Raw genomic sequence first — 25,792 nt, forward strand, 5'->3', positions numbered from 1 at the left:
CTATTTTTATTTCCATGTGACAGGGAATCAGAGAGAGAGTCTGTATGTCTGTCACCCCTCCACCATTCTAAATTTGCAATTGTGTCATACTTCTTTCAGAAGACTTGCAGACCGATTGGATTCATGGAATCTATTATTGAAAGAACACAGCGAGTTGATTATTGCTGAGATTCTAGTGCGAACCGTCAAATCCTGCCAGATGAAAGGCAGCAGGGGCAAGGAGCCTACCCTGGGACAGGACAAGGACAATACTGGTGGCGGCGGGGAGGTGGAGGTAGCCACGTTGACACACTGAACAGCAGAGAGGAAAGGCTGATAGAAGACCTTTAAAGAGAGAGATAATATGTGATTGGCTAACAGGTTAAATTAATTATTGCACAATGATGATGACTACAAGACTCTCAATAGAACTATGCTTACGCTTCATTTCTATCAGAAGACTCGCAGACCGACTGGATTAACGGAATCTATTATTGAAGGAATACAGTGAGACAATTGATTATTGTCAATCTCTGGCATAACCCCCATCCGACGGTCCGTTGAGATTCGAACCGTCAAATCCTGCCAGATGAAAGGTGGCAGAGGCGAGGAGGAAATTTTCCCCAAAAAGAAAAGAGAACATGACTAAACAGAATCACAGACCTGGTCTTCATGGTCGGGGAGTCTGATATGAAAAAGATAAGCAAAATATAAATTTGGACCTTTAAATGAATCAATTAGTGCAGGTTTGTAAATGTTTTGCTGAATGCATGTGAACCCTAGCGATTAGGGCGAACATTGTTTGTGCAATATCCTTGCAAAAGGATAAACAATGTTTGTGATTTGAACCCCAGCAATTAGGGTGAACATTGTGCAATGTACTTGCAAAAGGATAAAATACGTTTGAGATTTGAACCCTAGCAATTAGGACGAACATTGTTTGTGCAACATCCTTTCCAAAGGACAAACAATGTTTGTGATTTGAGCCCTAGCGATTAGGGTGAACTTGGTTTGTGCAGTACCTTTGCAATGGTGATGCATAAAACAAATGCATGAACGTGATCCCAGGCCGCCACCAGATATGTTAGGATGATGAAGTTTACTTACTGCTGATGAGAGGTGCACATGCTGATGTTTTGAGCTCTAATGATGCCAGATCGCTCTCATAAATGAAACATGTAACATGATGGATATGGAAATAATACCTGAATCGCTTGGTAATTTCTTGTATTATAGTGCAGACAGCATTGAATTGATAATGAAATACAGATGTGTAGAGCAACCGAAAGTGCCTCTTCTAAGAGTAAGTAGTTTATTTTTCATTTTACTGTTGCTAAATGATTTAAAAAAAAAAAAGCATATAAATGATCTGATATTAAGAGTTTTCACTAGTTTCAGCAAAGTGTGTCCAGTATAAATGTGATAGATAACTCGCAATTTTGCTACATTCGTGTGTTGAGCTATACCAGCAAAAAGAGTTTACTGACATCTAATAGACAGAAGACTACATAATTCCTTTACTATATAACAAAACATGTATTTGTGATCATCACTGTTGCAGATTTGCGGCTAATGCCTTGTTTTTACGCTGCTTTCATCCTCCATGTAAAACTACTCTGTTATTGTGGTGCACTTGGACGGAAGGATGATTAATTTCGAAGACTAATAACATACAGTATAACTGACATATACAAATAATAATTTAGAGAAAATGGAAGTGAAATACTGAAAATTCTATGCTTTAAATGAATGGAAACCTTGTTAGGTTATACAGTTTGCATTTTATCATGCTGTGTTGTTTGTGTTATATTTTTTTATGTAGTATTAACTTTTGAATAATATTGTAAGATTTAGGATGCAAGTGAAAATATACGATGCAATACTAAGCTGTGTCTTTTTAAATTTTATTTACAGACTAGTCAATCTGATGTTTTGCAAGCTGCAAGGCACCTAGTGTCCCTTTCGACTTCCTGTGAGGGGTACAAGCTCCAGAGAGTGTAATGTCAGGTTCAGTGTCTAGATTCAGTGGAATAATAACTTTATGACTTATTTCTGTTAACTAAGGACTAATCGATTTTCATGTGTCTACCTATATGCAGAGAAGGTCAGGGAGGTCAGAGTGGGCAGTCAGCCACCAGGCACCAAGACCTTTATTCAGATCTTTTGATAATGTCTATGTGTGGGTTAATTTATAGTAGTAACCTAAATTTGATTTTTGCTTGGAAAAGAAATATGAGCATATTATGTCATAAATGTATTTGTACAGTATTGTGCAAAATTCTTAGGCATTAGATGTTTCACATAAAACATTTTTATTCAGAAGGTTATTTTATGTCTTTTGCTGTTGTTTGTTAGTATCAAATATAAATTTGAGATATCTAAACAATCCCTTTGCAAATAGAATGGAGTGGAAATAGAACAAGGACTTAGCGACAATACATTTGTAATATAGCCGCAAGCGACAATCATCGGGGTCCAAGCACAGATGGCTCCATTAGGTCTTAAAATTGTCATGTATATTTTCAAATGCAATGTGTTTTTACTGCAAAGTCAACAATCTTGAATTGCATTGCATTGCAAAGCATTGCTACAATATATGGAAAGCAATTTACATACTGATATAATCACTGCATATACAGTGCATCCGGAAAGTATTCACAGCGCTTCACTTTTTCCACATTTTGTTATGTTACAGCCTTATTCCAAAATGGATTAAATTTATTATTTTCCTCAAAATTCTACAAACAATACCCCATAATGACAACGTGAAAGAAGTTATTGAAATCTTTGCAAATTTATAAAAACAAAAAACAAACAAAAAAACACGTACATAAGTATTCACAGCCTTTGAGTATGATGCTACAAGCTTGGCACACCTATTTTTGGGCAGTTTCTCCCATTCTTCTTTGCAGGACCTCTCAAGCTCCATCAGGTTGGATGGGGAGCGTCGGTGCACAGCCATTTTCAGATCTCTCCAGAGATGTTCAATTGGGTTCAAGTCTGGGCTCTGGCTGGGCCACTCAAGGACATTCACAGAGTTGTCCCGTAGCCACTCCTTTGTTATTTTGGCTGTGTGCTTAGGGTCGTTGTCCTGTTGGAAGATGAACCTTCGCCCCAGTCTGAGGTCCAGAGCGCTCTGGAGCAGGTTTTCATCAAGGATGTCTCTGTACATTGCTGCATTCATCTTTCCCTCGATCCTGACTAGTCTCCCAGTTCCTGCCGCTGAAAAACATCCCCACAGCATGATGCTGCCACCACCATGCTTCACTGTAGGGATGGTATTGGCCAGGTGATGAGCGGTGCCTGGTTTCTTCCAGGCATGATGCTTGCCATTTAGGCCAAAGAGTTCAATCTTTGTTTCTCATGGTCTGAGAGTCCTTCAGGTGCTTTTTGGCAAACTCCAGGTGGGCTGTCATATGCCTTTTACTGAGAAGTGGCTTCCATCTGGCCACTCTACCATACAGGTCTGATTGGTGGAGTGCTGCAGAGATGGTTGTTCTTCTGGAAGGTTCTCCTCTCTCCACAGAGAAATGCTGGAGCTCTGTCAGAGTGACCATCGGGTTCTTGGTCACCTCCCTGACTAAGGCCCTTCTCCCCCGATCGCTCAGTTTGGCCAGGCGGCCAGCTCTAGGAAGAGTCCTGGTGGTTCCAAACTTCTTCCATTTACGGATGATGGAGGCCACTGTGCTCTTTGGGACCTTCAATGCTCAAGAAATATTTCTGTACCCTTCCCCAGATCTGTGCCTCGATACAATCCTGTCTCAGAGGTCTACAGACAATTCCTTGGACTTCATGGCTTGGTTTGTGCTCTGACATGCACTGTTAACTGTGGGACCTTATATAGACAGGTGTGTGCCTTTCCAAATCATGTCCAATCAACTGAATTTACCACAGGTGGAGTCCAATCAAGTTGTAGAAACATCTCAAGGATGATCAGTGGAAACAGGATGCACCTGAGCTCAATTTTGAGTGTCATGGCAAAGGCTGTAAATACTTATGTACATGTGATTTTTTTTCGTTTTTTATTTTTAATAAATTTGCAAAGATTTCAAACAAACTTCTTTCACGTTGTCATTATGGGGTATTGTTTGTAGAATTTTGAGAAAAATAATGAATTTAATCAATTTTGGAATAAGGCTGTAACATAACAAAATGTGGAAAAAGTGAAGCACTGTGAATACTTTCCGGATGCACTGTAGATCACTTCTAGGTGTTATCTCACAATATTGCAAATGTTGGAAAATATTTAAAAATAAAAAAGTAACATACATCAGATTAAGGAGAACATAATGAAATGTTGATTGTTGCAGAATGCTTACATGTTATGTGGGCCTGCAAAAATTATTTTACTCATATAATGGCATTTGAAGAAATAATAATACAGTAATATGGCAATGAAGCAATGCTACACAGACCAAACAGTCATATTACTGCAGAATATGTTAGAGTACAGTAAACTAGGATTAGCCTACTACTCAGAGGTCAGTGCAGTAATGATAAAGCTGCCACTGCTTATGAGCTGGTGTGAGGTTACATGAGAATTTGCCCTCTTTATGAACACACATACTTGTACACATATGTGTTTATTTTATTATTCCTATGTCATCCTTAAAAAAGTGTCTTTATGGAAATATTATTTAATATATTATATTAAAACAAACAATATTGTCTCTTTAGTTTAATTGGAAAGCAATATATTTAATCATGTCTGGCAATTTGACACATTTTTTCAATATTTTTAGGATATATAAAAATTAAGGTGACATTTGATTATCTATAATCATTTTGGAAATCAAAGATTTGTCTGCAAACTAATATTATAAAACTCAGAAGGCATTGTACCACGTTTCTTCAAATAAATTTATAAGCGTTCATACACTCTTATCTTCAACAAAAGTATTACAGCCTTCATCTGCCAGTTGAAATGGCTGATCATTTAAAACTTGCTGTTAGCTCCCAATTCATAAATTCAAGAAAATTAACACATTTCCTCAGAATGTCCTGTTTTCCATATTTACACAGTTTTGTGAAGTTTGGCATTTGTGCACACAAGATACAGGAATATTAGTCATAATGGGCCACACTAGTCAAATATATCGGATCAGATCTTCTAGACGATTTAATGGATGAAAATAATTTTGAAAACTTTTTGCCTGCATGGTCTAGCGCTGATCTGGGCCAAGTTTGGTGAAGATCTGAATGAACGCCATAGGAGGAGTTAGAAAAAGTAGGGTTTTCAGAAAATTAGAATGGCAGAAACATTTTATAAAATGAAATAAAACTGAGATATACATTTTGTAGGACTTGACGCAAGGATTTAGAGGAAAAATTAATTTAGATTTTAATGTGCTCAGATACGGGGTTATTAGCAAAAACGTAAATGTTCTTGATTCTCACAAAACTTGGTACACAGCCTCATTGTGACACTGTGTATGAATATCTCAAGTTTCGTAATGCCCGGCCATTCAGATTTTTGTTGTTATTAGCTGCTGAAATTTGATTGGCTGCTGGCGGCCATGTTTGTTGATTTTTTGATAAAAAGAAAATCTTGTTCAATGTTCTGATTTCAGTGATTTGTTCTATTTTCAGTTATGTGATGAACTCAACCTGCTTTATCCAAAGATGAAGACTATCACTGAGGATGGCTTCTTTATAAAGCAGCAGGTAAGATTGAGCACCAACCTCCTGAACATATATGAGCTATTATAATATAAAATGTATATTATGGTTATATATATTTATATATACAGTTGTGCTCAAAAGTTTGCAAACCCTTGGAGAACTGGTAATATATGTACTATTTTTAATGAAAACATGAGTGAGCAGGCAAAACACATTTCTTTTATTTCTTATGGGATTCATATTCAACTGTAGGTTATAATAGAATGGCACAATCATAAAACAAAACATGACAACAAAGAAAAATGAAATGACCCCTGTTCAAAAGTCTGCATACCCAGTTCTTGATACTGTGTTTTGCCCCCTTTAGCATCAATGACAGCATGCAGTCTTTTGTAATAGTTGTCTATGAGGCCCCAAATTCTTGCAGGTGGTATAGTTGCCCATTCGTCTTGGCAAAATGCCTCCAGGTCATGCAAAGTCTTTGGTCGTCTTGCATGAACCGCGCGTTTGAGATCTCCCCAGAGTGGCTCGATGATACTAAGGTCAGGAGACTGTGATGGCCACTCCAGAACCTTCACCTTTTTCTGCTGTAACCACTGGAGGGTCAACTTGGCCTTGTGCTTAGGGTCATTGTCATGCTGGAAAGTCCAAGTGCGTCCCATGCGCAGCTTTCGTGCAGAAGAATGCAAATTGTCTGCCAGTATTTTCTGATAACAAGCTGCATTCATCTTGCCATCAATTTTCACAAGATTCCCCGTGCCTTTAGAGCTCACACACCCCCAAAACATAAGTGAGCCACCACCATGCTTCACAGTGGGGATGGTATTCTTTTCACTATAGGCCTTGTTGACCCCTCTCCAAACATAGCGCTTATGGTTGTGACCATAAAGCTCTATTTTGGTCTCGTCACTCCAAATTACAGTGTGCCAGAAGCTGTGAGGCGTGTCAAGGTGTTGTCGGGCATATTGTAACCGGGCTTTTTTGTGGCATTGGTGCAGTAAAGGCTTCCTCCTGGCAACTCGACCATGCAGCTAATTTTTGTTCAGGTATCGTCATATTGTGCTCCTTGAAACAGCCACACCATCTTTTTCCAAAGCAGCCTGTATTTCTCCTGAGGTTACCTGTGGATTTTTCTTTGTATCCCGAACAATTCTTCTGACAGTTGTGGCTGAAATCTATCTTGGTCTTCCTGACCTTGGCTTGGTATCAAGAGATCCCTAAATTTTCCACTTCTTAATAAGTGATTGAACAGTACTGACTGGCATTTTCAAGGCTTTGGATATCTTTTTATATCCTTTTCCAGCTTTATAAAGTTCCATTGCCTTGTTACGCAGGTCTTTTGACAGTTCTTTTCTGCTCCCCATGGCTCAGTGTCTAGCCTGCTCAGTGCATCCACGTGAGCGCTAACAAACTCATTGACTATTTATACACAGACACAGAAATCAAAAGTAACAGTCAGTATCTGGTGTGGCCACCAGCTGCATTAAGTACTGCAGTGCATCTCCTCCTCATGGACTGCACCAGATTTGCCAGTTCTTGCTGTAAGATGTTACCCCATTCTTCCACCAAGGCACTTGCAAGTTCCCGGACATTTGGCCCTAGCCCTCACCCTCCAATCCAACAAGTCCCAGACGTGCTCAATGGGATTGTGATCTGGGCTCTTCACTGGACTTGGCAGAACACTGACATTCCTATCTTGCAGGAAATCATGCACAGAACGAGCAGTATGGCTGATGGCATTGTCATGCTGGAGGATCATGTCAGGATGAGCCTGCAGGAAGGGTACCACATGAGGGAGGAGGATGTCTTCCCTGTAACGCACAGCGTTGAGATTGCCTGCAATGACAACAAGCACAGTCCAATGATGCTGTGACATACCGCCCCAGACCATGACGGACCCTCCACCTCCAAATCGATCCCGCTCCAGAGTACAGGCCTCGGTGTAACGCTCATTCCTTCGATAAATGGGAGTCCGACCATCACCCCTGGTGAGACAAAACTGCGACTCGTCAGTGAAGAGCACTTTTTGCCAGTCCTGTCTGGTCCAGCGAAGGTGGGTTTGTGCCCATAGGCGACGTTGTTGCCAGTGATGTCTGGTAAGGACCTGCCTTACAATAGGCCTACAAGCCCTCAGTCCAGCTTGTCTCAGCCTATTGCGGACAGTCTGATCACTGATGGAGGGATTGTGCATTCCTGGTGTAACTCTGGCAGTTGTTGTTGCCATCCTGTACCTGTCCTGCAGGTGTGATATTCGGATGTACCGATCCTGTGCAGGTGTTGTTACACATGGTCTGCCACTGCGAGGACAATCAGCTGTCCTTCCTGTCTCCCTGTAGCGCTGTCTTAGGCGTCTCACAGAACGGACATTGCAATTTATTGCCCTGGCCACATCTGGAGTCCTCATGCCTCCATGCAGCAAGCCTAAGACACCTCCCGATGTGGTTTGAATCAGATTCAGAAAAATCAGTGGCTGTCTGAACAAGGCCTTAGTGTCTTAATGACCGTTCCACAGGTGCATGTTCATTAATTGTTTATGGTTCATTGAACAAGCATGGAAAAAACCCTTTACAATAAAGATCTGTAAAGTTATTTGGATTTTTACAATAACTTTACAATTTTAAAATACAGTGTCCTGAAAAAGGGACGTTTCTTTTTTTGCTGAGTTTATATGTATATATACATTATATATATATATATATATATATATATATATACACACACACATACACGTACACAAATGAAATGGTGGAGGTTGTCATTCTGCCTAACATTTCCTTCTGTGTTTCATAGAAGACAAGTCTTACAGGTTTGGAACCACATGAGGGTAAGATGTGAATTTAAATTTTCATGTGAACTATACATTTATTACATTACCAGTCATAACGGTGTGTATGCTGTTAAGAGTTCAGTAAATTTGTTGGCTACAAGTTCCTGGTTATACAAGCTAAATCAGCACACTAATGATTATTCACCAGATACAACACACACTGCAAACACCTTAGATATATATCACGTCCAAAAGTATCAGATGGAGCTGTTGGATTCACCGCTGAACGAAGCATCTCCATGTCTAAAGGACACTCAATCTCAGGCAGGACGAAACCTTGGTTTCCCTCTTCCACAGGCAGCCCAGAGTTTTCCCAGTCAATGGAATCAATCTGAAAAAAAGAAAACACATTCAAGATATTAAATGGCATCAGAAGTCAAAAGCTCTCGGATGCAGCACTAATTGTCAGTAATAAACTATTCACATAATAGATATGGTCTTTAAAAAAAAATATTCACATGACAATTTATATAATTAAATGGTTAGTTCACCTAAAATGTAAATTATGCCATCATTTATGAAGAATGCTGATGCTGCACGTTTTGTTTTGGCATACAACTGTCTGGGGTTGCACCAAAATGGCAAAGAAAAAATATCAGAAAAGAAGCCCATACAACTAGGGTGAGTTATATTCCAAGTATATATATTAACAGACTTTTCATTTTTGGGTGAACTATTCCTTTAATAAATGTACAACATTAAACAAGGGCTTCTACCTCTAGTTGTGGACACTTTTCCCAGATATAAAACTTCCATTCCCAGTTCCTCGAATGGTGAACATTGCCTGAGCAATATCCACATTTTCCACACCTTGATCTGCTCGTACTCTGAAAGGAACCAGTAATGTCATTATAATGGCAATAACCAGCTAACAACATTCTGAGCAAGAGCACAATAAATTTGGAATATATCATATGAATTAGAAAGCAGATTTACTCACTTGCAAGGCCATCCGAAACACCTCACCCCGCTCAAGAAGAATTGAAAAGCTGTTGAAGCTCAGTTGTTTGAAGCTGCATTAAGATACAGGATCCGAATAGAACAGGACACATTGTATAATCAGAATGAGCTTTATTGCCAAGTATGCTTACACATTCAAGGAATTTGTATTTAAGATACAGTAAGTATTGTATCTTACTGTTGAAACTGAGGTGCTATAAATTTGTTAAAAGTCATAACCTACCTTGCGGGAGAAGCCATCAGTACCACCAAAGATGACAATATTGTATCTGTAAATGTCATAAAGCTTACTCAAAACCAGTAAAAGAGGGAAAACTTATATGTCTATATGTACGTATATATCTATATTGTACTTGGATAAAATTGATTCTACAAAAATTGCTAATCAGTTAATTAAGAATTTACAGAACAGTAGGGGAAGTGATCCTAATAAGCCCATGTACCATATAGACCCACTTGTTCTTTTATTTAAAATATAAAAAAGACAGAAAGTATGAGAAAAATTATTTGTTTCACAGCAAATGCACGTTTATTATTGTCATTTTACTTTTTGTTTGGAGCCAATCGAATGCTCAGTTCTGTCTGACAGTTTGGGAAGCCCTTTAAAGATGCTAATTAAGTATCCGGTGACAAAACTTGAGTATTGATAAGAATTTTTAAAATTAAGAGATTAATAAATCAAATGCAACCTGATATGATTTATAGTTAAATATTTTATTAGATTTATATATGTATCAATGTATATATTTATTTATTTAATTTATATCATATAGTTATATTTATTTTTTTATTTTATTATAGTTTATATATTTTAGTTTGTATTTGAAAAGATGGATTTCATGAGAATCTGCAGCAAGCGCACAACACTGCCTGAGTGATGCTCACAAAGATAGATGCGGTAGAACAACAACAATGAATAAAAACTGTTAATAATCACATTAAATTTAAATATTTAAGAATTTTCTTGAGCCAAAATTAGACTTAATGTTTGTCTGTAATTATAATCCAGAAATCTAACTTTTTTGTGAAGTGGGCTTTACAAAATGGCTCCATTAACTCCTAATGTTCCTAATAAGCCCACTAAGCTCCGAACATATTGAACCTCATATAAAACAGCATTAACTGAATTCATTGTGCTCAGAACACTAATTCATAAACGTTACCAACTTACATTATTTTCATTTGTGAGGAAAAACAGGCACTCTGAGAAAGGACTATAACAGAGCTCTATACAGTATATACACTATAGTATACTATTTAGGGCCTAAAAACAAAGGGTCTTGCAAGCTGCTGCAATGACAAAGAAATATGGAGTTGATATGAAAAACCTGAGACAGAGTGAAAGAAAGAGTCCTGATAGATGATCAGCCATGATAAAAGCATGTCAGAGAGATATATTATGGTAAGATATAAGAACAGCTTAAAAAGACTATAATACGATTAAAGAAACATCCAGATCAAAAGTTTAGACTGACCAATTATGTTTGGTTATTGTTGAGTAAATGCTGAAAAATTTCAAATATTAAAACTGTAATCCATATTTGTCCAATTTGATCAGCCAGTTCTCTTATTAGTTAGGCTGACTAAATAGAATGAAAATTCTATTTAGCTCTGTACAGGAAGAAGATGAACAGGTTTTTTTTTTTTTTTTTTTCATTAGTTAATCTTATCATAATTATGGCCAAATTTCATATCCATAAATCTAAATGTATCCGTGTAAAACCCAACTTTATGGTTTTGTTAAGTGAAATCAAGATGCACATTGACAATATTAGAGACTCTTTCAATAAGAAAAAAAAAAAAACTGTATTTGCGAGGTTTACAAGATATTTATTTACATTTTCTTATGACACTTTTAGTTTTCTTTCATTCCTGGCTTTTTGTTTTCAGTTGTTTACTTATTTTTTGTTTTTGTTTTCTTTCTATATATTTCTATTGTAAAATGCATATCTTATTGTATAATACTTATTGTTATATTTACACAATTGTAAATGTTACTGTTTACAAAAAAATAAATAAAAAAAAAATAAAATACATTGGTAATGAAAAAGCAAAGAAGACCTGTAATGTTTTACATAAATATGGAATATTTGAGATTTGAATGTACACTCGGGCTGTTTTTTTGTGTATAAACTTGTATATTTTTGTACACTGTTGTATACTTTGTTCTGGCAATAAAAAAGTAAAAATAAAAAAATAAAAAATAAAAAGCTCTGCACAGGAAACAGGAATGATTTACCTCCAGAGTTGGTCTTCGGGTACAAGTCGAACGTCAAAATAAATGCATGATATGTCAATCAGCATCAAACTGCCAGTAGCGAATGACATTTTGGGGTGGCACCCGGGGTGGCCAATCAGATGTCAGGGGTGTCTAGTGCAACCCCAGACACCCCTCTGGCTCCGCCTCTGTAACCAAGAGGAAGAATCTCCGACACATTGTGACGTCATAAGGGCTGCGACACTACTGAATCTTCAGTATGGCGTTTGTGGATAAAATCAGTGCTCTTCTCTTGTCCTGCGTGTGGAGATCTTGGCGTTTCATTTATGTGTGAGAATTTGGATATATTTGGATTCTGCCTGTTTAAGGAGGTTTCTCTGAGATATCCGAACAAACAAAAGAAGAGTTGTTAAATTGGTGAGTTCCACGATTCTTTTGTTTTCATTTGTCCCCGTATCAGACGGGTTAAGTGGCGATATTCCACGTTTTTGTGCCAACGTATATTTGGCTGTGCATGACAGAGTGCGTCATAATGAAAATTCCTTATAAGGCACTAGATTATCTTGAAAAAGAACATTTCAATTCATGTAATCGATTAAATCGTGAAACCACTTGTTTATGTGTGACTGTATTTAGGAAGTGACTGTGGGAATGTTAGTTTTATCACACATTCGGACGTCTTTTTTCAATAGTTTTCTAACAATGGGTTCAATACTGTCAGAATTTGTAAATTAATATAATTGGCATGTATGGCAATCAGCTACAATCAGTTAAATCAGCCAGAATAGTCTATGATCGATTTTGTTTTTTCATCATATTTTCTCTGTATGCCCATCGGAGAAGGTAGGGACCGTCTAAAAAGTGTGTGAATCTTCAATTTCTTTGTGACCACCTTCATTTGATTACGGACACCGATCAGATCACTTTATTCTACTCTTTCAACATGTATTATTTAAATTGAAACATGTTTTTCAGGCCATCCATAAGAAGGTTAAATCCATGCTTTCAGAAGCAATATGATAGGTGTGGGTGAGAAACAGATCAATATTTAAGTCCTTTTTTATTATCAATCTCCACTTGTACTTTCACTTTCACTTCCACATTCTTTTTCTACTGGTCGAGGTTTTAACCACCGGACTCTTATGGATTACTTTTATGCTGGCTTCATGAGCTTTTTGGAGATTCAAATTTCTGACCTCTATTCACTTGCATTGTATGGACCAACAGAGCTGAAATATTCTTCTAAAAATCTTAATTTAAGAAAGTAAGTCATACACATCTGGGATGGCATGAAAGTGAGTAAATGATGAGAGAATTTTCATTTTTTGGGTGAAAAATCTATTTGCCTTTGGAGAAAATGAATGGGATTTTTACTTCCGGAAGCAGACTGTTGCACTCTCTTGGTTGGTTCTTTCAGGACAGAATAAAAAGAGAGTACATTTCTACACTTTTAACATGTATTGCTTAAATTGAAACATGTTTTTCAGGCAACCTATGCACTTTTCGATTGTTCACTTGCGTATTAGTTGATTGGGTGTGCTTTAAATCAAGTTTGTCACATTCTCTATAGGTCGACTTTAGAAATGTAAACATTTAATGATTTTCTTTTAATAAAGTGAGTAGCTTGTCTATTGTTGAACAGGTTGTTCCTAGTAGATTTTTACAATACTTTAATTTCACCTCATTTACTCATAACTTTTGTATATTATAATTTCAGTACCTTTTGTAAGTGGTTGAACAGTGTTCAAAAATGACTATATACCTTGATAAATACTGTAGAAAGGATACAGTTTAGTTTGACACAAGTTTGTCAGCTATAATGTCTGTAAAGATATGATGACATTTCAAAAATAATGCTAGCGAAGCTCTACAGAATGCTTCTAGACATTGAAAATATGAAATCAGTAGAAGTATCATTTGTTGGAGGTTTTCCAACTTGTTTTAGAACGATTTGATCATTTATCAAAAAACTATTTGAGCTAGGTCTTGCTAACATTATCCAGAACCCTTTAAAGGACACACTACAACCCTTAGTAATTACTGCAGTCAACTGTATTGCTAAATTATAAGAACTACAATTACTGATGAAAAGCTTTCAGTTTTGTTTTTAATACAGGCCAGGTGAAATTTTAAAACCCCTGAGCTGCAGTATTACCCTTGCAGGAAAATAAAAGTTCTGGAGCAGTCTGTCCCTCCTTTTAAACTCTATTGAACTGTTTATCTTATGTCATTGAGGAGGTCAACACTATACAGTGCTTCTAGACATTGAAAATCTGAGGAAGAAATTATGAAATGAAGAGATGTAGCATGTCCTTTAGGTTTCCAAATTGATTTGGAGCAATTTGTTCATTCATTCTAACACTATTGATATTTGTATCTTGCCTATTTAAAAAGTCAAAAGAATTTAGCAGATATTACAATAGCCAAACTGTGATGTGTAGTATGTCCTCTGAGGTTGCTTGATAATGGCAAATGGGTCTGTTCAACCTCTGGAAAGGTATTGAAATTGTAAGGTGAACCTGTAGCATATCCTTTCGTTTGCACATTTTTTTTAAGCAATTCTTTCATTCACTCAAAACCTGTTGAACTTTGTATGTTACTTCATCCAAAAGTCTAAACAATTGAGCAGAATTCCATTCACTGGCACACGGCCGAAATGTTCGCATTCAGCACCACACACTTGGAAGATATGCGTCTTGATTAAAATGCACATCACTAATAGCTCAGATTAAACTTTAAAATCTTTAAGCTGTAGCATTTTCAGTAGGGTTCACATAAGGATTTTACAGCTTGTTTTTTTAGCAATCTGTTCCACCATGTAGAATCTATTGAGCTCTATGTTGCCACATTGGAAATTCAGTGGAACTAAATTGATTTGACAGTAGCCACATTATGTGGTGTAGTATATCCTTTAGAGCAGTAGTTCCCAAAACTACACATTTTGGATATCTCCGTAATCCAGGGTATCCAGGAGTCATTAAAAAGTATTAAATCAGTTTGCTGAAAATTAAGGCCATTAAAAAGTATTAAAGAGTCTTAAATTTCATTTCTAAGTAGGGGTGTAAAGATTAATTGATCTGGATCGATGCATCGATCCAATAACCAACGATCCAATGTAATTGATACAATGCATAAATATCGATATAGAATTTTTTTTAAAGATGTACCTTTGTTTTAATACTCATGTCTGCAATGCCTGTACACATTTCCATCAGGCGATGAAGCAACCGTATTACATTTCACTTTGAGCACTAAATACGCTTTTCATATGGGACAAGGATGTGCGTGGGGTCTTTGAAGCCAAATTGCACTCTGCTATCCATGCGTGCGCGTCAACCAGATTTTCCGCGAACTCTCATGACAATGATCACATGCGTGATTTATTCGGGCTTCCAGCGATATTGTTGCGCATGCGACCCATTTGAATTTTACATGAAAATGTACTATTTAAAAGTACCATGGAGCAGTTCAACCATCATGTGAAATGTCTTGACAACGGCGACATTCTGAACAGTGCTAATGAGGGAAAGAGAAATCACCTGCTGTACAGCATCAGTTATAAGACTTTACACATCAACACTCTTACTAACATTTATCCCAGTTTACTGTAACACAATTTTTCATTACAACTGTGGAAGTAGCCAAGAAAACCACAGATAGCACAGATAGTTGGAAACAAGTCATGGGTATGTAAGTACTTTGAGTCCTGTTTAAGGCCTGTTGCGGATAACAACCGTGAGGCGTATTGTGCGGTCTGCAAAAAGATCTTCAAAATAGCAATGGAGGTCAATGCTGTTAAATCACACATGCAGTCGGCCAGCCACCAATCTGCTGGCAAATGTCGAGAGGGGTCTATGGCACATTTTTGTGCTAAGCAAAGTACCACGGCTGCTGTCGTCTCCAGCTCTGTTGAATAGCCCAGCCATGCCAAAGCAGCATTCGGCTTGACTGCTTCATTGCGGGCTGAAGTTATGTGGTGTCTCAACACAGTGGTAAAGCACCACTCATACACGTTGAATGAAGGTATTTGTAAGCTTTTTCAAACCGTGTTTCCCAACTCCGACATAGCTAAATGTTTCATGTGTGGCAAAGACAAAATGGCATATATTATTCGATTTGGTCTAGCACTGCAATTCAAGAAAGAGCTCCTTAGTAGTATCAATCATGCAGGGTTGTTTGTGCTCATGTTTGACGAGAGCCTCAATGAGTGCACGAAAATACAAAACAAACGGATGTTCACGTAAGATTTTGGGAGAATGGCGTCCAGTCGCGGAACATTGGGTCCCAATTCTTCGGGCATGGAAAAGCAGAAGACTTGTTGCATCATGTGAAAGTAAGTAATTATTTTAATTATTCCAACAGCAAAATGTTTCCTTTTACATCCAGCAAATTGCCTACTAAGATATGGTGATAGCTTACTATATTAGATGGATGATGTGTCAGTTATGATGATAAAAATTCAAGGTTGATTATGATTGTTGTTTCATGATTGTTATTATTTGTGTCCTCAGTAATGTGTGGAACAGCTTAACATGAGGCATCTACTTTCTATCGGTATGAATGGACCAAATGTCAATTTGAAGTTTTGGATCTCCTCCAGCAGGAACATGCACATATGTACAGAGGTGCACAGCTAATTTCTGTGGAAAGCTGTGGCCTGCACACTGTTCAAGGCACAATTCAGTCAAGCCAGGTTTTTCAGTGTGGCTGATTGAAAAGATTTTGATAGCCATGCATTTTCTTTTCCACATGTCCCTGCTAGAAGAGAGGACTTTACCTACCTCACTGGCTCATCCTCCTTCCCTCTACGATTATGTAGCCACAGATGGGTAGAAAACGTCCCTGTGGCAGAGAGAGCAATTGAACTTTGGCCCTTGATTCAGCAGTATGTGGATGCTGTCAAAAGAAAGAAGCTCCCAAACCCAGCAACAGGCTCATACGACACCATTGAAGCAGCACAAGGAGATCCTTTTCTTGGCTAAACTCCACTTCTTCTCCATATCCTGGACCTTCTGCCCTTTCTTGTTAAAATACCAAACAGATGAGCCAGTGTTGCCCTTTCTTTTTCAAGACTTGGCTGAGTTGCTGAATGTAACTGCACTTATTTAACAAAATTTGATTTAGCCATTGTGTTTTTCTACCATTTTGAATGTTATTTCTTTTGAAATATGTCAGAGTCTGAGATGTTTTGTGAAAATGGAGCTTCTCCAGGACATCACCCCCTTGAAACTTACCAAACTAGCTGATGAGAAGAACTGGGTTTCTCTTAAGGATGCTGATATAGACCTAGGTAAATGAGATGTAAGATTTTAATATGTGAATTCAAAAGTGCACATCTTAAGAAGTTCAGACAATTAAATGCCCATTAAAGACAGTTTAAAACTCTACACTGAATCGGCTGCATTCATCATGGAGGAATTTTACTACAGAACTGTTTCTTATATTTTAAGCACTCCAGAGAAAATTGAGCAATGGGGTATGTGAGCTGTACTCACTTTTAGAAAAGAATGCATGAAAGGCCTGGCAAGCATCATCAAGAAAGTGCAGGAAAAAAGCCCACTGAAATATCCCATTGTTAGGCCGATTGCATGCACAGACAACCAGAGTGATGCGTTGGAAAGTTGAAATGTGTGGTCCAGAGATTTATCCAAGACAAGCAGAGGCAGGAGGAATTTCAGCTGGTAGGAACAAGTATAGTAAAAGATTTAAATTCAATAGCAGAATTATAGTTTACAATGTTTTCTTGATGAAATACATAAATATTCTCTTCTCAAGTCCTACCCTGAGCTGTTGAGTTTCTGTCAAAGGCTTCTACTATTGTCCCATGGACAAGCCACTGTAAAGAGAGGATTCTCAATAAAGGAGGAGGTGGAAACCTACAACATCCATGAAGAAACAATAGAAGTGCAACGAATAATTTGTGACCACATCAAAATCTATGTGGGCGTTCTCAAGGTACCAAGAACGGAAGAAGAAAGAGAGTGCTGTACAAGAGACTCAAAAGAAAAGCTGCTGAAGATGAGTTAGAGGAGCTCAAAAAGAAAAGGAGGGTCTTAAAAGAAGTGTGTGACAGCCTGCTAAAAGATGCAGATCAGTTGGCTGAGCAGGCTGAGAGCAAAGGTGGGACTTTAACAGATCAACTGATCACAAAATCCAACACCCTCAGGAGGAGACACAAGGACAAGAGCTGAAGGGAATCGAAACTGATTTGGAAAGAAAGGCAGATGAATTACGACACATGTAAATGTACTCACTCAGCTAGTAAGATGTTTAAAATGTTACTGTTGTAAGTTACATTGTGAGCCCTATACACACTATGTTCTTTTGTGTGTTGATTGCGCTTGGCTTTGTAATGTAAAAAAAGAAATCCGTATTTAAATCTTAATAAAGAAAAAAAAAATTTTTTTTTTTTTTAGTCATTCTACTAATTATGAACACAGGAGATAATACAAATTGAGTATTACATCGAAGAATAATCTCTCATCTAAAAATCATATTATGTTTTGTCATAAACGCACAAAATTAACTTTGTTTTTTTTAATTGCAGATGTGAAAAATCCAGGGTGGGCTTATAAATTGTGTGTACCATTTAAGCCCACCTGTTTTCCAAATAAATTAGATGCTGGTGCTAAAAGTGATTTCTATATCTTTGTCTTGTTTTAGAGTAAAATATTGAAACATCTTTTATACAAGATCTGTTAACCCGAGAAACATTATTGTTTAATATATTAACTTGTTTTCAGAGAATATTTCTTATCCCTGGATAATTATTTTTATTGTTGCAAGCATAAATATATGCAATTTTACTTCTCAGACAATGTTTTAAACCGGTTTAAGGGTGTTTTATAGGGAAGTTTAATATTTAATACTGGAAACAAAACAAAGATTATAAATTGATGTGTGCAGTGTTAAACTATTGTCTGACATCATTTGATTCCAAAAATTGCTTTTTAAAAATAAAATGTGCACACTTACCTTTTGCTTTGTATTTGACTGGTTGCACATCCACTACCAATGTTTCCTTCTTACAGCTTATATTTGAATGCTTTTTCAATTAGGTACATTAATATTGCATAATATTAGCTGTATAGCTATTCATTTTGATTCAAGTGCAACTACATACTTTTTATTCTAAATGCTGTGTATTTAATAAAAAGCAGAATTTGTAATCGGTCTGGTCAGTTCATCACTTGTCCAGCTGGAGTCGTCAATGCACACAGCGGTAAAAGAGTGTTTCTGCAAGGGGTACAGCTTGCATGGTGGTGCACACATTTTTACATGAAGTTTACTTTTTATAAATCCCATTGTGAGCTTGAGAAGTGGCGTACGTAACATGTTTGTGCATTAACATTAACTGAAGCTCCTGACCCATATCTGCGTGATTTTATGCATTGCACTGCTGCCACACAATTGGCTGATTAGATTGCATGACTAAGTAGGTGTACAGGTGTTTCCAATAAACTGCTTAGTGAGTGTATATTGACAAAAAGTCTTTATTTTTTAAATAAACCATGTAATAGTGTGGAGTGGGTGATATAAAGCAAAAATAATATAGCAATATACTATAATTTTTTGGTCGCTAAAAATATACACGACGATATAGCCTACACATTTTGATGGAAAAAGATTCAAAAACGTAAGAATAAATTATATGAATTTCTTTTTTGTTTAAAACTGTCCAAAGTAGCGTAATGGTAGGACCTGTCATGTCCATTGCATTAAAAAAAAAAAAAAGATCAACAATAATATTTGATCTGTTTTATCTGCTCTGCATCATTTTTCAATCCAAGGAAAAAAAAAAAAACTCTCTCTAGTTGAAAATAAGCATTTCTTTGATTCTGGAACAAACCCCTCCATCACTTCTACTAGAAACACTTTTTTATTTTTATTTATTTTTTTTTTGTAACTGAATATCCTACTAGATACAAGTGCACTGCTGACAAACGGGCTATTTAACAATTCCTGATGTTTGAGGTGTTGTGAAGGGAGCGATTCTTTCTTTACTGGTTTCTCATGTCTAAAAAAAGCAGGAAACGGATACGTCAGTTTAAAATGCATATTTAAAGCCATTAAACTACAGCTAAGACTATTCGGACAAAAGACTACCCGACTGTAAGTCCATCAGTATGTGGGACGCAGTGTGTAAAATCAGGACTGTCCTGGTTATTGGGACATCTGGTTAACTTATCTCCATAAATAAAAGTGTTCATTTCTGCAAGCTGGAGATTGCAGGTAAAGATTTTTATTAAATGTAATATTAAATGTTAAAAAAAATGGAGAATCAAATTTTCCTTGATATTTAGACAAATAAGAGGTAAATGTACTATAAAAACATACTGAATTTCAGAACTCAAAACTTCCTCCTAAGTCTAAAAAGAGCATTTATAGTTGCCATCCTGCTGAAATCTGTCTGTTCCTGACATCATGAAACATTGCTCGTTTGTATTTACATATCCCACAACATGCGTCATCGCACCCTTGGCTCTGCCCACTGGCGCGCAATTTAAGTCAAGAGAGTAGGCCTTCCGTGGCTAATTATTCCTAACATAACACCTAAAGGTTAAGACCCATCTGGACTATTTTGGATTATTTTTTAATATAGTCATGCACTAGAAGACTTGATACATATCTCATGTCACTTTTAAAAGACAAGGTGTCAAGTTACAACTTTGAAAAGGAGAAACAATTCTCTCATTCAGCTGACGCATTTGTGCTCAAATAAACAAAAGGCAGCATGGACACGTTCTTTCGCACATCTGTGCTATTTTTAATTGTTGGTGTATGTAAACATAGGATGTCTTTGACGATGGACGTCTTTGACGATGGACATCTTTGACCGTTTTGTTGTATTTCCGCTGATGTGCACCTCAGTGCGCCTTCAGTATGTATGTGTGTAATTTCACCATTGTTTGGACTATGTATGTGCGTTTTTTCGGTACATGTCAGCATGGATTGCTTGTGAGCAGACAAAATATGATTCATGCTTTGCAGACAAACTGTGATTGAAGGAATGGGCAGTTAAAAACACTTCAAAGATGTAAGTAAAGTGTTTAATTCATGAATATTTCAAATGTCATGACTGTTTGATAGTTTATGGTGCCTTATGTTAACAGTTGTGCTTAAGATGAACAGTTTAATATTCAGATTCAATGTGATGGATGTACGTTATATGTAAACCCTGCGATTGTGTTTTATAATGTTCTTCCGATTGAGTTTGCTGAATTTGAGGGGCTGCATTATGTTAGCCAATCAGAACAGTGTGTTTACGTTGAAGTTTTAAGGAGGCATTTGGGCCAAAATGGAGCGTTTCAGACAGAGGGCCCAAAACAGGGTGGAAAATGATCATATACAGTTGTGCTCAAAAGTTTGCATACCCTGGCAGAAATTGTGAAATTTTGGCATTGATTTTGAAATTAGGACTGATCATGCAAAAAAACTGTCTTTATTTAAGGATAGTGATCATATGAAGCCATTTATTATCGTATAGTTGTTTGGCTCCTTTTTAAATCATAATGATAACAGAAATCACCCAAATGGCCCTGATCAAAAGTTTACATACCCTTGAATGTTTGGCCTTGTTACAGACACATAAGGTGCCACATGCAGGTTTAAATGGCAAATAAAGTTTCATTTTCCACACCTGTGGCTTTTTAAATTGCAATTAGTGTCTGAGTATAAATAGTCAATGAGTTTGTTAGCTCTCACGTGGATGCACTGAGCAGGCTAGATACTGAGCCATGGGGAGCAGAAAAGAACTGTCAAAAGACCTGCGTAACAAGGTAATGGAACTTTATAAAGATGGGAAAGGATATAAAAACATATCCAAAGCCTTGAAAATGCCAGTCAGTACTGTTCAATAACTTATTAAGAAGTGGAAAATTCGGGGATCTCTTGATACCAAGTCAAGGTCAGGTAGACCAAGAAAGATTTCAGCCACAACTGCCAGAAGAATTGTTCGGGATACAAAGAAAAACCCACAGGTAACCTCAGGCGAAATACAGGCTGCTCTGGAAAAAGACGGTGTGGTTGTTTCAAGGAGCACAATACTTGTTGACCCCTCTCCAAACATAGCGCTTATGGTTGTGACCACAAAGCTCTATTTTGGTCTCGTCACTCCAAATTACAGCGTGCCAGAAGCTGTGAGGCATGTCAGGGTGTTGTTGGGCATATTGTAACCGGGTTGTTTTGTGGCATTGGCGCAGTAAAGGCTTCTTTCTGGCAACTCGACCATGCAGCTCATTTTTTGTTCAAGTATCGTCGTATTGTGCTCCTTGAAACAACCACACCGTCTTTTTCCAGAGCAGCCTGTATTTCTCCTGAGGTTACCTGTGGGTTTGAATAAGCAGATACAAATTCATTCTATTCATCAGTGTTAAAACCAATAAAGAAACCACGTTTTTCATTTTTGGGTTTAAAATGAAATGGACTCAAAAGTACATCTCCCGAAGTGAGATTGGGTGGCAAAATAAAGCAAATGAAGCCTCCAAAAAAAAAAGTTACAAGATCACAATACATTTGATGAAAACAGAACAAAGAACTAAATTGTCCCAAATATGCTGAATGTGTCTCATGTCAGTAGAGGGAGTGCGCTGCCCTGTGTACTTATTTGTAGTATACAGTACTATACATATTGTGTCTGTTAAGTAGAAAAAACCCATGTGAAACAGTTTGGTCGAATATAACAGTTTGGTTAGGGGGGCACAGTAGTCTGGCAAGGGGGGTATAGGAGCTGCTTAAGTACCCCTGAGCTACACGTACCCTCGGGAATCACTTAATGGTTAATAGTTATATAATAATAATACTTTTAGTTAATATTGGCTTCATGTTAACTTTTTGGTATAGGTTGGTTTTCTTCCTAATATTTAATTGTTTTACTTCATGTTTCTGAACATCTGCAGAAGAATGTGATCATCAATGTTTTTCTGATCCCATGAAACATTTCTCGTGGTCCAGAAATTTAAATGATTACCTTCACTGATGGCCGTTTATTATGTGGATTTGTGTGTTGTGTGTGTGTGTATGTATATGTATAAATATATATATATATATACACGTGTGATTTCTTTAGCCACATTGACATAACTTTCCACCCTCTTTCTGGCTCTTAGAATCAAAACTGAAAATGGAGTTTGTTAAAGAGGAGTTTAAAGAGGAGAGTGAAGATGTCAGTATTTCAGAACCATTCAGACTGAAGAATGAAGATACTGAGGAACAAAGAGGTTGGTGCCCATTCTTTAGTTTTATTCAGTGACTGCTGAGGAGCATGATAGGAATATTTCACTTAGAAATGTCATTCCAAACCTGTATGACTTTCTTCTTGGAATGTTACTCTGTGAGTTTTTGATGATACAATTACCATCTAAGAAAAATAAATTGTGCTAAACTTTTTTGGTTACCTGTCATAATCATCACAATTGACCATGTTGGCAGGCTCGTTTCTCAGGGATATATAAATGCCAAGCGCAGTCTTGCATAGTAAACATAATAATGATTGCCGGTGGCTCAGTGGGTAGCACTGTTGCCTTACAGCAAGAAGGTTTTGATTTTATATGTTTGTTTTAGACTTAATGTAAGTGAAAGAAGAGGACAAACCAGTGTCAGAAACCTGATAATGTCATAACTGTGAAACAATCTTCAAAGTTGCTCACACAGGTTGAAAAGAAATTCTCGCAGACAAGAAAAGCAGAAGATAATTTCACAATCTCAGTGTGGAAAGAGTTTCAAACATAAAAGAAACCTTGTAGATCACAGACAAATTCACCATAGTGTAAACCTTTACACATGTCCTTCTTTGTGGAAAAAGGTTTTTAGACGAGCCTTGAAAGGCACATTAGAATTCACACTGGAGAGAAAATCTGGAGAGAAGCCTTTCACATGCCTTCAATCTGGGAGGAGTTTAAAACAGCAAAGAGGTCTAGAAGGTCACATAAAAATTAATTTGAGAGAAAATACACCACGTTTATAATCTATGTTAAAGGAATATTCCATGTTCAGTACAATTTAAGCTCAATTGACACTGTTTGTAGCACATAATATCACAAAAATAATTTAGACTCGTCACTCCTTTAAAAAAAAAAAAAGCAAAAATCGAGGTTACACTGAGACACTTAAAATGGAAGTGAATGGGGCCAATTTTTGGAGGGTTTAAATGCAGAAGCTTATAATTTTGTAAAAGAAATTGTAATAATTATTTTGTTAACTTGTGTATTCTTTGAGCTGTAAAGTTGTTAAAATCTGTGTTTTTAAGGTTTTTCAGCATTATGTTGTCATGGCAAAGAGGTTGTAAAATTCAATATAACTTTACACAAAGGTTGGTAAGGGATTTTATCACATTAAAATCATGGTAATATGCATATTGTTTTCATCTTTTGGCTATACTTTTGAAACAGTGAATATTTTAACATTTATGGATTGGCCCCATTCACTTCCATACCAAAGGCCGCTTCACTCAATGGAGCAAAAAAAAAAAAAAAAAGAGAAAAATGTTACTTTTTCAACAGAAGGCCATCAAGGAGTCAAGATGGTCAAGTGATTAACAACCTCCCGCTGACAAACGCTAATGCATGCTTTGTCTCAACTACTGGCCAGCGATTATGTAAATGAAGCTCATTCCTCGAAAATGACAAATCGGTTAGAATGACACCGGCTCCACAGTGTATAAGGAGCCTTTGAAAAAAAAAAGATCAGTCACCTGCACAAAGAGTACAGATGGTCTTGTGCTGAACATGACATCCAGCCCCTGTCAAGGCAAGTGTTCTGCAGAGTGTTCAGTGAATTAAATCTGTCTCTTTTCCACCTCAAGAAAGATCAGTGTGACACCTGCTGTGCCTTCAAAGCTGGTAACCTTGAAGCTACCACATGAGAGGAGCACTGCATTAAGAAAGACATGTTACGATCTATGAAGCAGATGGACAAAGATCAGGCAGGTGAGAAGACCTTGGTGGCATGTCTGGATCTACAGGGCCTGCTCTGCCCCAAGCCTCATCCCTCTACTATAAGACAAAGCTTGGGGTCCACAACTTTACCATCTTTGACATGGCATCCCATGATGCTACAAATTACCCGTGGCACAAGGGTGAAGCCGGTCTCTCTGCCAACAAATTCGCCTTTTGCATAGTGGACTTTCTAGAGACAAATGACTATCACAAATAGTACATCCTGTGGAGTGATGGGTGTGGATATAAAAATTGAAACTTGATTCTAAGCAATGTACTTCAGAAATGTGCAATTTAGAAGCAGAAGCCAGTGACACAGAAGTACCTCGAAAGAGGTCACACACAAATGGAGTGTGATTCTGTCCACAGTGTGATTGAGAGGAGGTTACGAGACAGGGATATTTACGTTCCAGCTGAGTATGCTGCAGTTATCCAGGGAGCTCGCTCAAATTCAAGGCCATACCTTGTGAGGTACGTGGACTACACCTTTTTCAGAGACTTCAGCAAAGTGAACCTGTGCAAGTCAATCCGACCTGGAAAAAACGCTGGAGATCCAACAGTGCATGACCTTCGGGCAATCGGGTATTTTATCATACACATAGTTTTATGTAAACATTTTGCTTTCAGTGTTGATTTACATACGATGTAATCAATGATCCCTTTTTCTTTCCATCCATCTATTCATTCTATTCATTAGGTACAATGTGGGTGGCACCATGAGGTATAAGATTCTCCACACTGATGGATGGGAACCGTATCCCTCCTTGTTCCTTAGGAAGAGAAGCAGTGTCACCACAGTGCCCCCACTGTACACATCCAGCCAGGCCATCAAGATGCTTAAGTTCAAACAACTGCAAGAGTTAAAACTGTTATACCCAAGGACTTTTACAACTTCTATGATGGACTTCACAAATGATGCCCATCACTAGCACAGACACACAATTTATGGCTGAATTTCTATCCTGTTGACTGAGACAATTATTTTCATGGCTGTGATACTATATTTCTGATATTTATATTTATGGATATTCATTTATGTCTGATACTTGGTGATGTTTAACTTAACATTTTAATGTGAATGAATTGAATTTACTATATTATAGTCTACACTGCCTGGCCAAAAAATCCAAAAGCAAAGTCACCGTTTGGATTTAAATAAGCAGATACTTAAGAGCCTATGATTGGATCATTACTGCAGTGATTAATGTGTTTCAGCTGGCAACAATTCTTTTAACCCTAACTGATGCAGTG

At 37.3% G+C, this 25,792-nt stretch overlaps 1 protein-coding gene across 5 annotated transcripts in view; it reads left to right on the plus strand.

The window, feature by feature from the left end:
* LOC127442887 (gastrula zinc finger protein XlCGF57.1-like) overlaps positions 1–25,792 on the plus strand; it is a 119,159-nt gene that overhangs the window by 82,656 nt on the left and 10,711 nt on the right. The window contains exons 1-3 of one of the 5 annotated variants that reach the window (XM_051701194.1): positions 11,857–12,023; positions 20,598–20,643; positions 22,715–22,825. The exons of 3 other annotated variants lie outside the window; for them this stretch is intronic. In XM_051701194.1, coding sequence (XP_051557154.1) covers positions 22,729–22,825 — 97 coding nt within the window. In that variant the 5' untranslated portion in view covers positions 11,857–12,023; positions 20,598–20,643; positions 22,715–22,728. Of the gene's footprint in view, positions 1–11,856; positions 12,024–20,597; positions 20,644–22,714; positions 22,826–25,792 lie in introns of those variants that run through there. One more of the 5 variants, XM_051701190.1, reaches the window with a different exon arrangement.

Source organism: Myxocyprinus asiaticus, chromosome 6 (assembly GCF_019703515.2).
Source record: "Myxocyprinus asiaticus isolate MX2 ecotype Aquarium Trade chromosome 6, UBuf_Myxa_2, whole genome shotgun sequence".
Classification (NCBI taxonomy): Eukaryota; Metazoa; Chordata; class Actinopteri; order Cypriniformes; family Catostomidae; genus Myxocyprinus; species Myxocyprinus asiaticus.